Source organism: Drosophila tropicalis, unplaced genomic scaffold (assembly GCF_018151085.1).
Source record: "Drosophila tropicalis isolate 14030-0801.00 unplaced genomic scaffold, ASM1815108v1 contig_158, whole genome shotgun sequence".
Classification (NCBI taxonomy): domain Eukaryota; kingdom Metazoa; phylum Arthropoda; class Insecta; order Diptera; family Drosophilidae; genus Drosophila; species Drosophila tropicalis.
This window is the reverse complement of record NW_027172602.1, coordinates 5,967,865-5,983,320: the sequence shown is the minus strand read 5'-3', so window position 1 is coordinate 5,983,320 and position 15,456 is coordinate 5,967,865. Positions and strand designations below refer to the sequence as shown.

The following is a 15,456-nucleotide window of genomic DNA, read 5'->3' as shown; positions in this document are numbered from 1 at the left end:
AATAGATTATATATGTACATATGTATCTACTATATACTTATAGACTAGGCAATGCACTAACTTTAAAAATTCCACTATTATTCTAATTGTAAATATTAGATGGAAAAAAAAAGTGCTACAATGAAACCTCTGTATTCTAGTCTTTCTCTGTGGTTTGCTCTCTCGCTCTCCGGCTGTCTCTCTCTCTCTCTCACACACAATGCCAAAAGCAAAGTCAAAAATTTGAATTTCGATCACGTCTTCAATTACGTCGAATCGACGTGCATATAAATCAACTGTGAAGCAGGCCCACAGAGAAAAGTGAAGTGTGTAGAGGTTGAAGGTTGCACACGGGCTGAGGGGAGATGGTAGCTTTTGGCCATGGCAGTCACTCAGTCAGTCAAATGTGGTTTTGTTGTTGCTGCTACCCCATACGTACCCATCTACCCACCTTCCTTCCTTCATTCATATGTACGTATCTTCCTCCATACACACCATGCATATCCCTGTTGTTGAGTTGAGTTTTGCAAATCAAGTGGAAATGCCACGAGAAAAAAAAAATAATAGAAAAACACGGACTGGAACCGGATGATGATGAGGAGTGGGAGTGGGAGTGGATGGTTGGTTGGCTGGTTGGTTGGTTAGTTGGTTAGGTGGGCAAAAGCACAACAAAATCCAGTCAGAGTTGAGAGTTCTCCATGATGTAGGTGTGTGTGTGTGTGTGTGTGTGTCTGTGTGTCTGTGTGTCGTTCTGCGGGATGCACTCATGCAAAGTGCAGTTGACATGCGGAAATTGTAGGAGCGCTTATCCTCTGTCTTTCCCTTTCTATGCTATCTTTCTGCCTCTTTATTTTATTCTTTTCGACAGGGCTTACAGGGCTCTTGACTCTCATAGGCGTGGTCTCAAGGACAACAACAAGCGAACACCAAAAGGCTCAAATGGAGCCCATACTGTGTCGACTTCAAACTCTATTTTGTCTTAACGTTTTATTACTCTAATACATCTCCAAGAGAGAAAATTGTAATCAATATAAATTTATGATTAATGGCTCACTTCAATAGACTCTTACCTGTTCTCTTACTCATGTGACAGATTTTTTTGAGGAGAACTTCAAGTGCATTTAATAAGAATAAGTTTTCTTTATGGTAATAAATTCACTTAAACTCAAACTATGCACTTGTAATGGAGAGAGAGAGGGGGTGGGAGAGTGGGAGAGATATTCCGGCCATACAAAATGCCAGGCCAAAGAGGACAATGTGGAGCGATGAAGGCTTTATATGAGTTTTTGTTTAGACACTCATAAACATAATTGACGTCATAAAAACAGACAACAGCAGCAGCAAAAACCACAGCAACAACAACAACAATGACATAATGTCATGTAAATCTGTGCACAGAGGCAATGTGTATGTGTGTGTGAGTTTATGTGTATTTTCATTCCTATCCTTGTTGGTCCTTTTGCCTTGACGGTGCCTTCATTTTTTCCTTCTTTTTCTTTTGCTAAGTGAAAATCATTAGTTTCAACTTTACACAAAAGCTAAAGCATTTGTTTGAGCTGCTTTAAAATAAAATGCCACTCATGTTTTATATACGGTGCTTGGGGGGGGATGAGGGGTGTTCGAGGTTTGTTGGTAAGGTCCAAAAAGGATCTTCTACCCTGCTGTTGTGCCTGTGCCCTCTTAGCCAAAGTGGCGGACTGCCAGCCAGCTAGCCTTTTTTTCTTCTTCTTCTTCTCTGTACTCCACTCTTCTTTCTTTCATTTTTATTTTTAGTATAAATTCTAACAAATTGTCTACACTTCCGACCGAACTGCACCGCCGCTCAGCCGCTCGCGCCTAGTGCCCTGTGCCTGTGTATGCCTTCGGGTCTCCTGGTCTCAGGCTTCTTTCCTTCTCCTTGACTCCTCCATAAATCAAAAAGTGCTTGGCTACAGTTTTCAGTTTTGTGCACTTGCTTTGTGTCCTAACCCCCATGCTATTCTTCCTATCAACTAACTACATACCGCCACTCCGCCCACCCATCTAAACGAAATGAATTCTTTTTTTTTTGAACTCAGCCTGAGCCTTCCATATGAGCCTGTCCTGCCATCATGCTTGGCATGCGGCACTTTTATGCGTTGTTCTTGTCGTCTCTCTTAGTTTAACATATTAAAAGTAAAGTGAAGAGGACCGATGAAAAAAGAAAACAGATAATGACAATGTTTAAAGTGCATTAGGTAATTGATTAGACAGTTGCCCCAAATTTTTTCATGAGAGAGATATTTATGTGAAGGGACACAGAACACTTATAAGTGTAAGGATATCAGACGTTTGGGAAAGTCCCTAAAACATCGTTCTTCTTCCCAAAACTGTGTTCAATTAACAAAGTCAAATTATCAGTTTAGAAATTATAACCACATGTTGTTGATAGTAACAATTTTAAGTACTTTAAGTAATTGTAATTGGGTATGTTCATTTAACCCAATCACTTATTCACTCATAACTGTTTCACTTGTTTACTCACTTGTTCATTCACTTAATTGACTCACTTATTCATACTTCTTTCGTTCAATCATTAGTTCACTCACTTGCTTATTCTCTCATTCACTCACTTGTTTATTTACTTGATCACTGACTAGTTCTATCTCTCCTCTACTCGCTTGTTTTGTCACCTATTCAATCTCTCGATCACTCAGTTGTTCATTATCTCGTTCATTCATCTATTCAATTACTTGTTCACTCACTTAAGTTCAGTGTGTTCCATGTTATTAGCCTCCATTGTTTTAAGCAATTACTTGCAGGGAGAGAGAGAGACTTATCTGTTCTGTTTCAATCCATTTTCAAAGCTGCTGGAGGGAAACAACGATTCGATTGAGTTCGGTTGAGTTAGGAAATATTGTCAGAGGGATAGAGCTATTTACTCATCACTTCATTGGATAAAAGTTGGTAATTTTTTTGCTGCTTTCTCCGGCTTAGTTTGATGTTGCATTTGTTGCTTATCTTCTTAGTCAGCGCTTTAGTGTGTCTCAAGCGTTTTCCCGGCGTCTCGTTTATCATGCTCATTAGTCAGTTGTCGTAGTGTTGCGGATGCCGCTTGTTGTCGTTGTCGCCATGCCACAAATTATTGAACAGCATTGAAAACATTTTAAGCGCTCTCCTCGAGCTCAAAGGCACCAAGTGGCATAGAATGCCAATAAGAGGGAGGGGATTGAGTTTGGGTTGCTTCGGTGGCGTTGCCGGTTCCCGAGTCTTGACTTCGATGAAGAGGGGCATTGAGCTTAAGCTTTTCCTTCTTGCTCCCCGTCCCGCCACTTTTTTTGCCACAGTTGCCCAACGTTTCGCTGCGAGTCGAGCGAATGCTTTTATGCTTATTAATGGCACTACATGCAATTTATGTTTGGTAGTTAAAATACTGGCGGAAAATTAATGGACATAATGTGCAATGGGCCATCGTGTTGGCACGGCACTCAAGGGATCGTTGAGGGCTAGTTGAAGGAATTGAAAGAGTAAGCTTTAGCTAATTAAATGTATACTAAGGACTACCAAGACAAATAGAAGAGAGAAATAAAAGAGTAAAAAAGTTGTACACTTTTCCAATGGCAAAAAAGAGACATTTACAACGAAAGAAATAGTGGAAAGTGAATGAATGAAATGAAGTTGGCCAAAAAGGAGAAAAATGTGAGTGTAAGTAAACGTAAAAGTTGGCTAACAAAATGCCTTTCGATGTCATCCCAACAGCCGATCAGTTTGCTTATCTTATAAAGCCCGAATTAGCTTACCTACCACACACACTCAGACCCCCTTTCTCTCTTATACACACAGACACACACTTTCTATGGTAGTCTTCTTTTTGGCCCAGCGGCATGCTTTCCTTTCCTTTCCTTTCCTTTCTTTTCCCTCATTTCTCATCATTGCCTCATTGTAAACTCTCTTTCTAAACTTTTTCCACACACAAAAGGCAAAACCCTCAATGGGGCATACATCAGTACAGGCAGGCTTCACCTCTCCTCCCCATCTATTACTGTCCTCTCTGTCCCCGTCTCTGTCTCTGGCGCTGTCTCTGCCTTCCTGGCCCCTCTGTGGACTGCAACTTTTTGACTTTGTGCGCCTTTGCGGCTGTTGTAGAAACGAGAATTTATGGCCAATTCAATAAACGATTTTATTACATGCGCACGTTGTGTTAACAATGTTATTATTATTGGCGCCCAGTTCCGCTAGAAAGGGTTGTTGCTGCCCCTCCCCCTCACCTCACCTCACCTCACCCTCTATGCCAGTGTGTGTGTGTGTGCTTTTCTGCATTTAACCCAGGGCAATGCGGCGAATGTGGGTTACAAAGACGAGAAATGAACAATATTATTATGAAAATTAATTTATTTTCTATTGGTAATGAGAAAACGAAAACAAAGCAGCAAGGAGCAAGGAGAAAATTGAATAAAGCGGTAGAAGGCCAATATCAAAATCAAAATCTCAACTCAAAGCGTTTATTATTAAATTTTGGTTGCGTTTTTCTTTTTTATTTTGGTACCACTGTGTTTTGGCCTTTTAAGCACCCGTACCCCTCCGCTGTCTATCAACGTTTTTGCGCTTTTGTTTGTCCAATACACAAAAGGCCGAAAAACTCCAAAGAGGGAAAACGTATTTGCTGCAGAATGCATTGTGTTTGCACACACACACACACACACAGACGCACACCCAAACAAAGCCAGAGAAAGGATAGCGAAGCCAACAGGACGGATACGTCATGGGAAACAGCTGGCAAAGGAATAGAAGTAAAGAGAAGCAAAGTCCTGGCTTGGCTTACTCATGTGCAACCCAACAACAAGGCAACAAAAGTCTCATTACTTTTACTTGGCAAATAATGAAGCTAACAAACTCACGCATACCTACATACATATGCAAGATATGTGTGTGGTATGTGTGTGTGTGGCAATTTGACAATTGAGTTTGCTTTGTTGCAGTCACTCAGCCAAGCAACCAACCAACCAGTTTTCATGTGTTAAGCTTAGGGCAACTTTAATCATGTCATGAGTATTTAATGAATTTACTTAAACAAATAAAAATAAATACTAAAGGCCAACAAAATACCTTCTACTGGCTATTAAATTAGCCAAAAAAAATAAACGACAATTTTACATTACTATTTACTTTTCTTCTCTCCCTCTCTCTCCCCCTCTCTGCTTTTGTGTTGGCTTTCTGGAGTCATCGAAAACTGAATGAAATCATTATTTACCCAAAAATTCTTGAAGGCATCGAATCATATGATTAGTTAAACTATCAGAACTATAAAATTTATTTGGAAAATTGATTTCAATTAAGCACTGCTTTTAATATTAATTGAATTTACTAAATGTTAGACTGACCCATAATATGGAAATAGATACTTTCTCTCATAGACATAATCGAAAAGTCTTAAACCAATTTTCATACTTTTTCTTCTATTTGGTTAGAGTAAAGGATTGGGTAAATCAAGGCTTATCTAGCCAGGTTCTGCCTTAAAATAAAATTTGTTTAATATATGCAAAGTATTTAGTATTAGACATAAACAGAATACTCTACGGGGCTATTTTTCTATGAACAATTTGTGCATTCATGCTCGCACTTAATTTAATTGATTTCAAATATTACAACAATGGAAGTCAGTCGGTGAGTTTTTCCCTAGGATAGATGATGTGTAACAGGTTGAACCTGAATGAGTTTCCTTTGCTCTCTTCTTCTCTCTTCTGGTTGCTCTCTGACTGAAATGCTGTTGAAACTTAAACGGAACTGAAAGAGAGGATAGACGATGGAGAGGATTTTGGGTTCGGTCAGGCGGCTTTTGAGTGTTTTCCACCTGAACACAAACTTAAGTGGCGAAACTTGATTAAAACCACACACAAACGCACCCACACACACACACACACACACACTAACGGAGCAAGTGGGCGGAAAGAGGGAAGGGGGAAAAAAAACTTTTGACATGACCAGGCATCTACTGGGTCTGGAATAGGGATTAAGTTGCGGTTATGCAACCACCGACAAAAGAGTTTTGTAGTTGCCCAAGTATTTTTTCACACACACACACACACACAAACACACACACACACGCGTACTTATAAACCACATCTACGTATGAAAATGCATTTATTTATTAAATGTTGGTAGATAAAATTTCCAATGGCAAATCCAAGGCATATTCTTGCTGTCTTCTCAACATAATGGGATAAGGTACTTCATCTTTATGTGGCAAACGATTGTTATAGTCAACATAGCCAACCGCATAGCGTGTAAATGGATCCTCCAAAGAGTCAGATGACGAAGTAACCGACATATCAACAGAAGGATAAAAAATATCATCCACTTTGCCTGCTCCTGCTCCTGCTCCTGCCACTGGTGGCAAGTAAGTATTAAAGGGCAACGTGGCTGCCAGAGATGTGACAGCAAGCATCAGATGGATTAGAACAAAAGTTAGTTTCAGCAATTGCGATGACATCTTGCAAGCTGCAGCACTTCGTATGAGAATCATGTGTAAATGAAAGACACTTTTTATACTCACCAAGAAATCAGAAATAAGAAGTAGAAAACCTGACAGACAAGATGAAGCCTCAGACATTGACAGAGACTGAGTCATAACTGGTTTTTGTTTTTCCGCCAATTGCTTTCTTCTTAACAGAACTAAGCTAAAGTCCTCTACTCAACAACAAGTTTAATATATTTATTCTTAGTCCATTCATTTGATCCTTCATGTCCTCTTTACCGAAGCTTTAAGCTAATACTTTTGGTTCTAATCAAGAAGAAATATCAATAGCCCATAAATTTGTCTTCAATCAATCAAGGCCAACATTTTGAGAGTTTAAAATGTAATGAACTTATGCTTGAAGATTCAAGATTGATTCATTATGTTGATTATTTTTGGCAATTCTGAATTAAATTACGCCAACTGAAAATCCATTTGTAAATTAAGTAAATTTATGCTGATCCCGATCTTTGGGTAAGCATTCAAGCTGAAATTTCCCAACATTTTTTCATGGCCAACTTTATGAGACTTTGGCTTTGTCGCTTTGTTGGCTCGCTCTCTTATACTTTTTGGCGACGCGGTCGCTGTGAACTGAGTTAGTTCGCTGCTACCAGATATAGCCGAAGGCCAAACGCATGCGCCTCTGGCCCCAGTGTCAACTGACGAATTGCAATGCTTCCCGCCAAAGTCAGCCGGAGGTAGCGAGGCGATGGCAAAGGCATGGGGGTATGGGGCATTGTGGCATTCGCTTTTGTTTACCTTTGTTATCAGCTCTTATCAGGCTCATTGATGTACTGGGTGAACCTTCGGGCCGTGGCCCTACCCCAACCATCATTGGACCACCGGGCTTGTTTGTGGAGTGAAGTGTATGCCCATTGGCTGGATGATGTTAACCATTGCTGCTGCTGCTGCTGCTGCTGAGAGTAAGTAGGCGGTTGCCGCTCCTAAATATAAGTCAATTAAATATAATTAATATAAATTTATTTAATATTTTGAAAGTAAGTATTTAAATCTAAAGAATGAAATACAATCATCTAAGGATATCTATTTTTTGATAATGATCTATATAGAATAATCATTTTTGGTATCGTCTAACCTAAATGTTGCCTAGTTTAAGCAATTAAGTTATACTTAATTAATAAATGTTTTCTCTGCTATGAGTAGATAATACTTTTTGCAATGCAAATTGAATGACATAATTGTGTTCTATTCAGCACAAAATGGTAGTTAGTGAGTCTAATCAAAAACATGCTGAAACGACAGACGGACATGGAGATGGAGAAGAAGGGCGACGGATATGGAGATGGAAAAGTCTAGCTCTTGCTCTGGATAACGACACATATCATACATTGAATGCTACAATGTTGACAACATTTGTTGCTTACAGTTATTTTTCGGCCCTGAGTCGAATAATGGAGCTCCAACTCCTTGTTACTGGTGCTGCTGCTGCCTCTCTCTCTCCTCTTCTCTCCTTTCCTGATCCTTCTTATGCTCCTGCTATTTCAACTTCTATAGCCCGCAACACTTCCGGCATTTAAGCAAACAAATGTATGAGGCAGGACAGTAGAACATTGCAACTTGGCTAGGGCATACCTATATCTATATACATTTGTGTTCCATTTGGGCTACCCTTCTCTATAAGTGTATGTGAGCGTATGTGGTTGCCTATGGCTGTGTGTGTGTGTGTGTGTGTAGGCGGAAAATGCGGCCATGTAGGCTAATGAGTTCGTTCTATGTATGTCGGACATGTGTTGTTGTTTCTTGTTGGTTGTTGTCCCCGCTCTGATTTGCTTTTTGCCATTATTGTTGCTGTTGTTGGGTCTTTTTTTATGCCATTTCATGTTGCTTTTTTGTTAGTTATATAAGCGTGTTGGCTAACGAGGACAACATGCCCACATTGTCTTCTTTAGAGCAACACACAAAGACCTTTTCAGGCAGAGGCACAAACTTCGGTGAAAAGAAATGCCACCAAGTTTGATCTTATGGAAGCCCGAAGCCCGAATGATAATGATTATTTATTAATACCTTTTTTCCAAAGATTTCATTCATTTATTGCAAATACCAATTAGAGTAAGGTCAAATACGAAAGTTTGCCACAGATCATTCAAAATACCGTCTCAGCCATGTGAACCTTAGACTGAGTAACTCCAATATGATGGCCATTACAGCTGTGGTCAAAAGAATGGAGCTCACTGTGAACAGGCCACAAAAAGGTGATCAATGGCACCGTAGTCACATCGTGATGATGCTGTGGAGTTCTATATTTCGATTGGTCATACAAACGATTGATGTGACCCACAATGCCGGATGACATTAGTTGCTTTAGCTTACGATCAAACGGAAATTTCAATACCGAATGTCGTCGCAGATACATAACCAATTGATACAGAAATATAGGTTCTTTGACATGTGTCAGACGCGTTGTGTGCCAGTTCATTTGGTTATAGTATGCCAAATTTGCCATTAGCACAGTGCTGGTAAGCCTCTCTCCTGTCTGAGAGTCACACTCCTCCTCCAGTAACCGAAAGCGCCGCAGATAATCCATTTTGGTCAGCCTGGTACGTTCGTGTGGATAGAAATCATAGTATTCGTGGGCAACTAAAGTATAATTATTATTCAGTAGATCTGAAATTTGCTCTGGCAATGAAGAACTATATGGCAAACGAAAAACATCATACAGTTTTCCTTGATATGCAGCACGTAGAACCAAGGCCATAAGCAGCCAAACAGCCAACATCAAACGAGCCTTTTCGGTTAACAAAAAGAAAGAGAGTTTAAAATCTGCTGCAAAAACTATGAAACATTTGTGAAAGTAAAAAATTACCATATACATGGTGGGCAATCTGCGTTCATCAACTGGATTACCCAATAAGATTGTCAGAACGCACAGGCCGCCCAAAGAAATGTCAAAACCTCCATTTTGTCTATGCCACATGGCCTGAACGATCACAATCATGATGCAGGCTAAGATCAGTAATAGCCAAACGTGTCTTTTGAATGGCAAAGCCAATTGTGTAACTGCACCAATTTTGCTATCCATGTGAACCACGAAGACCAAACTACTCTGATAATAGGCGCTGGTTGTTGAGAAATAATTGCGAAACAAGTGCGAGGCACTCAAGGCGCCAATTGCCACTGACGAGTGCTTAGTGGCCAATTCGTTTAAGCAATCGCCACAGGTTCCAACAGGTGTATCCGGACTGGCGCATTTATCGCATGGATTTCTCAGCTGAATTCGAAAATCGAAGATTTCCGCCAACATCTTGAGCAAGTCACCATCGATGCCGCTTAGGCGCCACGATTCCGACAGCTGTACAGGATCCTCAGAGTCACCATTGAAGATGACAAACGGTGCCAGCTGGAACCAACTGATGTTCAAGGGACAACCATACAGACTGTGCATGCTACGATCAAAGAGATTACGATGCGTTATCTGACGAAGCAGCTGCCCATTTTGATACTCATTCAACAATTGAATAGTTAAACTTTGATTGCAATGAGCACCATACAAACGATAGCCATAAACGAGGACCCCGACATCATTTTCAACTTCCTCCTCTTCGGAAACGATCTCAGAATGCCTTTCGACAAGCAAAATAACATTCAGCACATGGAAATTGTAACAGGTCTCGAACATATCTTCAATTTCCAGCTCCACACTCTCATCCATTGCCTTGCCCATATAGAGTATTAGAAATGTGAACTCATTGTCAAATTGTGAGTCAGCAAAGTGAAAGCTCAGTGTCCGAAATGCCTCGGCGCTGTCCACCAAAAAGACAATATGATCTTTTGGCCTCTCAATGGGCTTGTCCCGCAGCAATTGTACCCCGATTTCGGTACCCAAATCCTTCAGCAGATGCGTCAACAATTCATTTTGGACATGTTCTTGATGTTGGTCACTCTTACGAAACAATTCAATGACCGCCAGTGTACTATGATCCGGACAAACATGTTGCTTCAGCACGTATATTGCGGCAGTTACCAATGCTGTGGGTCGATAGGGCACCGGCGCCGGAACAGCTCCAAGCACCACAATCGGCAAAAAGGTTAAATTAACCGACCAAATACTCCTCCACCACATGAATACAAAGTGAACAAGCCAAAGGGTCAACCGATACTGTAACTCAATATTCATCAATTGGCCAAACAATAAACATTAATTGCGTTTAATTTCACTAATGTGGCCAGCCATTTCTCATGCTAGATATGAATCAGCAATTAATAACTACAAATTGTGGGCTAATTGGATTGTAAATTTCTTCACCTTCACTTAAAATTGATCAATTGGGCGATTCGTTTTCAAGTACATCTCATGGATATGGTAAAATCCTTTAATCAAACCGGCTTTTAGGATAGAACAAGAAGAAAAAATGGTCAAACAAATTTTAAACTATCAAATTATATACACATAGGCACAGCTTACTTGGGTAAGGTGAGAAAGGGATTATGATTTATTCAAAAGGAATATAAAGTAAAGCTTTCAAGGGCATCCCAAGAATATCTGGTTTAAGGTTACTTATTTATTTACTTTTGATGGGTTTCAGAATCCAAAACAGAATTCTTTTTATTCAGTCATCATCAAGTTGTATAAGATTCTTGATTTAGAATTCCTATAAAACATAGAGAAAGCTTAACAGATGATTGAATATGTATTTAAGTGATTTCTTCATTTGATTATTGTAAAATTTAAAAACTTTGCTGACTTTCAACTTGTTCAATGCACTTGAAGCAGTTGAAATATTTTTTGAAGCTTAACATTTTCACATGCTAACAAGCATTACAATTAGAGAGTATACACACAAGCACCCACATAAGCCACACACACACACACACACTATATATAGTTACTTACATTTACAGTTAAAGGATGAGAGGCATACGAAAAGTTGCCATCATATTCTAAAGACTTTTTTATGGGTTGAGGCAAAGTTTGAAAACTTTTAATTTTGCAACTTTTGTCGCTTGCTGCATATGTCCAGAATGTAGATGTGTGTGTGTGAGTATAAGTGTGTGTGTGTGTATGTGTGTGGAAATCTGATGACATCTTATTAGGTAAATGCAAATGCTTTTCTTCTACACTTTGAGACTCATTTGATCCGATTATATAGGCATATATGTATATGTATATGCAGATGTTATTGAATTAATTGCAAGTTCAGTCATGCATGTCCCTTAAAAATATCACCTATTTACTGCTATATACATATATATATACTTATGTGGCTTGCATATACAACAAAAATTTATTTGTTTTCTTGTTTTTTTTTTATTTGTGTTGGTTGCCTGCACCGCATTTGCATTTATATGCACATCCTTTGTGCCCAAAGGATATTACATTTTTCCACTTCAAGCACTTTTGTGAATTTAATGAAATTTTTAATTTTCATGCGCACAGCAAGTGTGAGAGCGAAGGGACCACAAGGACCACTAGGAGGGATAACTAACAAGCCGCAGAGATATGCTATCCCATTCCCATTTCATCTCTTTCTCCTCCGACTGGGCCCAGTCCCAATGAGAAAGGGAGAGCACGACAGAGGAGGGTAACAGGCAGAGAAGGAGAGAGCAAACAACTTTGTTGAAAGATAAATAAAAATTGCTCCTCTGTGTGCGTATCTTACCATACTCACCCACCCCCCTCACACTACCCAATTACTATCCATATCCCTCATTCTACATGAGTTTTGCACTCTTGTATGCACATCTTCCACTTTGTTGGACTGTTGTTTGGTGGCCACACTCTCATCAGATGGACATGCATGCCACTAAAATAAAAATAACCCAAAAAATACTAAAAAAAAAAAAAAAGAAATAATTGAAAGAAATGCAAAAGTTGGGCAACGACTTTAAAATACCCTAAGGCCAATCTAAAGTACTTGTACAGCTGCTGTATTTGTTACATATTGCATACTTTTGGGGGCCCCGTTTATGCAGGGTATGCTAACCACATGTGCATAAAATGCATGTGGATTGTGTGGTAATCCAAAGCATTTAACTAGCTTTGGTTAAATGTTTTGACCAAGCCTGTCAAGATGCAACTCTACAAGCCCATAGCTTTCGTCTCTCCCCCTCTCTTCCTCTTTTCAATTCTATGTTCTGTATACAGTTCTCGAATTGATCTTAAAGAAAAGTTAAATTCAATATCCATATCTCAATCTAAATACATCTTGAAGGCAGATTTTTGTATATGTATATCCAATTAAAGGCCTAAACAACTGAGTGGGGAGAGACGGGAGAGAGGGGAGAACCAAATGATAAAAGTCATTCAAGTTCTTCAACCCTTTTCTCAAGTTTTGTGCATAAATTAAAAATGACAAGGATATGGCCAGAACACGAATAGCTAGCGAACTACAACAAGCAAATCATGGCAAATAGTGTGTAACCATAGCATGGGCAACAAGTTGCAACTTAACCGTTACCTTTTGTTCACTCCTTTGCCCTCTCTTTCTCCGTCTCTTTGTCTCTGTCCCTAGCTCTTTGAGCTGTAATATGGCATATGAAACATGAGTAAACCCTGCCATCCTTATGCTCATCCTACCATTTTACCCTCTGGCATAATAATACATGCTACATACTAGAACGACCTTTCCATGTTAAGAAATTCTACAAATTCAGCGAAAAGTATTTTTCCGCCTTTAAAAATGTGAAAGGGAGGAATTTTTTACCTACCAGCAAACGAAGACAGAGAGACAGCAGGCAGAAAGGTGGGCTATGTGGTAGGTGGTAGGGGGGAAGCGAAGAGAGAAAAAGCGAAATGATTTATGAATGCAAAAAGTTGTTGGACCAACTTTTGCACGGCCGTTTTTGCTATTGTTGTTGTTGTCTCGTGTTACGCACACACACACACAAACACACACACACACATACCCATACTAACACACTTGAACGGTCCTCCGCTTAATGGAATTATAAAAATGCTAACTTCAGCAGAAATTCAAACAGCGCCCCGATATATGCTACACCTTTTTCTCTTTTCGACATGTGTTCATGTGTGTGTGTGTGTGTGTGTTTGTGAGTGTATGGCAACTAACCTTTTTATATCAATTGAGTTATAATTTTATTTAACGTTTGAAGTGGCTTTTGTTTTTTTGTTCTCATCTTTTTTTTTTTGGGTCACTTTAATATATATTTTCTCACCCATCGAAACCCTCAAAACTATGGAAAAATATTTGTATAACATCCCTCCATTCATTTCCCTGTCACATCTCACTTTTGCAATATTAAATTTCCGATAACTTTGTATATAAATGGAAATGGAAATGTAAATAAACTTAAAGATTTTTCTTTATTGTTGTGCATTTTGAGGCATGGAAAATTAAAAGAAAGACCTAGCCAAAATGTCAGCATTAGACATTTGAGAAAAAAAGAACTCCCAACATTCACATTGTCTACAAACGAATATAGGCAATATATATATTTATATATATGTACATATCTATGTTAGGCCAAACCAGACCCAGAACCAGACCCAGACTCAGGCTCAAGCTCAGACCCAGGCCCGGCCAATCCAATATACTTTTCAAAGTAAACAGTAAACTTGAAGGCAGGCAAGCAACGGCTGTTGCCGCCACCGCCGCCACTTGGACCCCCTAGATGACTGCCTGAGTCCCGAAAAAAATATAGAAAAAAATAAAATCGAAAGCAGCAGAAGCAGCCAATTTCAAGCGCCAAAAAACCGCATACAAGTAATAGAAATGGACCAGCTTCAGCTTCATACCCTTGCCACTGCTGCCGCTGATGCTGATGTGTCTTATCTTGTCCTGCAGTGGCAGCAGAGCAAACGCCAGCGCATCCTGGAAGCTTTTTATCTTGGCGTCATGTTGATGTTTGTCGGAAACTTGATTATTTTTGTCGTTTCTTTTTTGCTTTTGGTTTTGTGCCTCCCTCACATGTCGAGTAGCAGCTCTATGTGGCAGAGATGTTTGCGCCGGCGGCAGACAAGGCAAAGAAAGATCCCCACATACATACATACATAACACCGGGCAGATGGGGGAGATGGTGCAAGGTAAAAACTACCATACTAGGTGAAATTGGGATTAGCCTCCCAAAACAAAACAAAAAAAAAAAAAAAAAGAAAAGAGTTTTCCCTTTTTTTGTTGTTTTGGTTGTTTGCTACTTCAATGAGAATGCAACAACTTTAACTACCACAAGCGAGGGCGAAAGGCCTTATTCTTGGGAACAACTTTGTCTTGTTCTACATTGCATAAGTAAAATAAGTTGTAATAAGAGCAGTTAACAACCAACATGACTGAAGCCAAACCAGCTCAGGACACCTGGAAAGTAACCCAAAAGACGGAGAAACCGAGTAAGAAAGCCAAAAAAAAAATGCCCCGAAAATGTACACAAAAAACCCAACACACACACACACACATACAACACATACTCAAAATGTGTCATGCAGACAGTAAAGACTCGAAAAGTGAACTAGACAGTCAGTCAATCAAGATTTTTTTGCATCGACTTGCTAACCCTTTCTTTCTCTCTACCTCTTTTTTGTTCTCTGTCCTGTTTTATCATTATCTGCGTTGCAGTGTTGGTTAATACACAAATGTCAATATGTTGTTTTGCAACATCTAAGTTGAAGAGATTAACATGCCTGTTATCGGTTATCGGTTATAAGTGTAACATTATCTAATCAAATTCAATCACTCCATTGGTCATTAAAAACTGGTGTTCACTGTACACACACACACACACACACACATGTGAGTGTCTGGGACCAGGACAAGGACAAGACAACTCCTTTAAAATGTAGTTACTGTTGTTATTATTCAACCTTAATGAACTTAACAAGCTCGCACGACGTCGTTGTCGACAACAACATGCCAGGAGTCGGACACAGACCAGCCAATCCTACGCCCAACCCACCCACAGTCAGACAGGCAAACATAAGTACAAGCCAAACACACACACACATACACCCAAGCACACGCACACATAGTGGCTTCATGTTTATTGGTGGTGGGAGAAAAACCCCCCCTCATACGTTGTCTTCATCATCCATGTGT

At 39.6% G+C, this 15,456-nt stretch overlaps 1 protein-coding gene across 1 annotated transcript; it reads right to left on the bottom strand.

Moving 5' to 3' along the window:
• Positions 1 to 8,551: 8,551 nt before the first annotated feature.
• Positions 8,552 to 10,532, bottom strand: Ir7a (Ionotropic receptor 7a). The gene is given in 3 exon segments (XM_068299463.1): positions 8,552 to 8,668; positions 8,670 to 9,197; positions 9,276 to 10,532. Coding segments are annotated over 3 exon segments (1,902 nt in total).
• Positions 10,533 to 15,456: the final 4,924 nt, after the last annotated feature.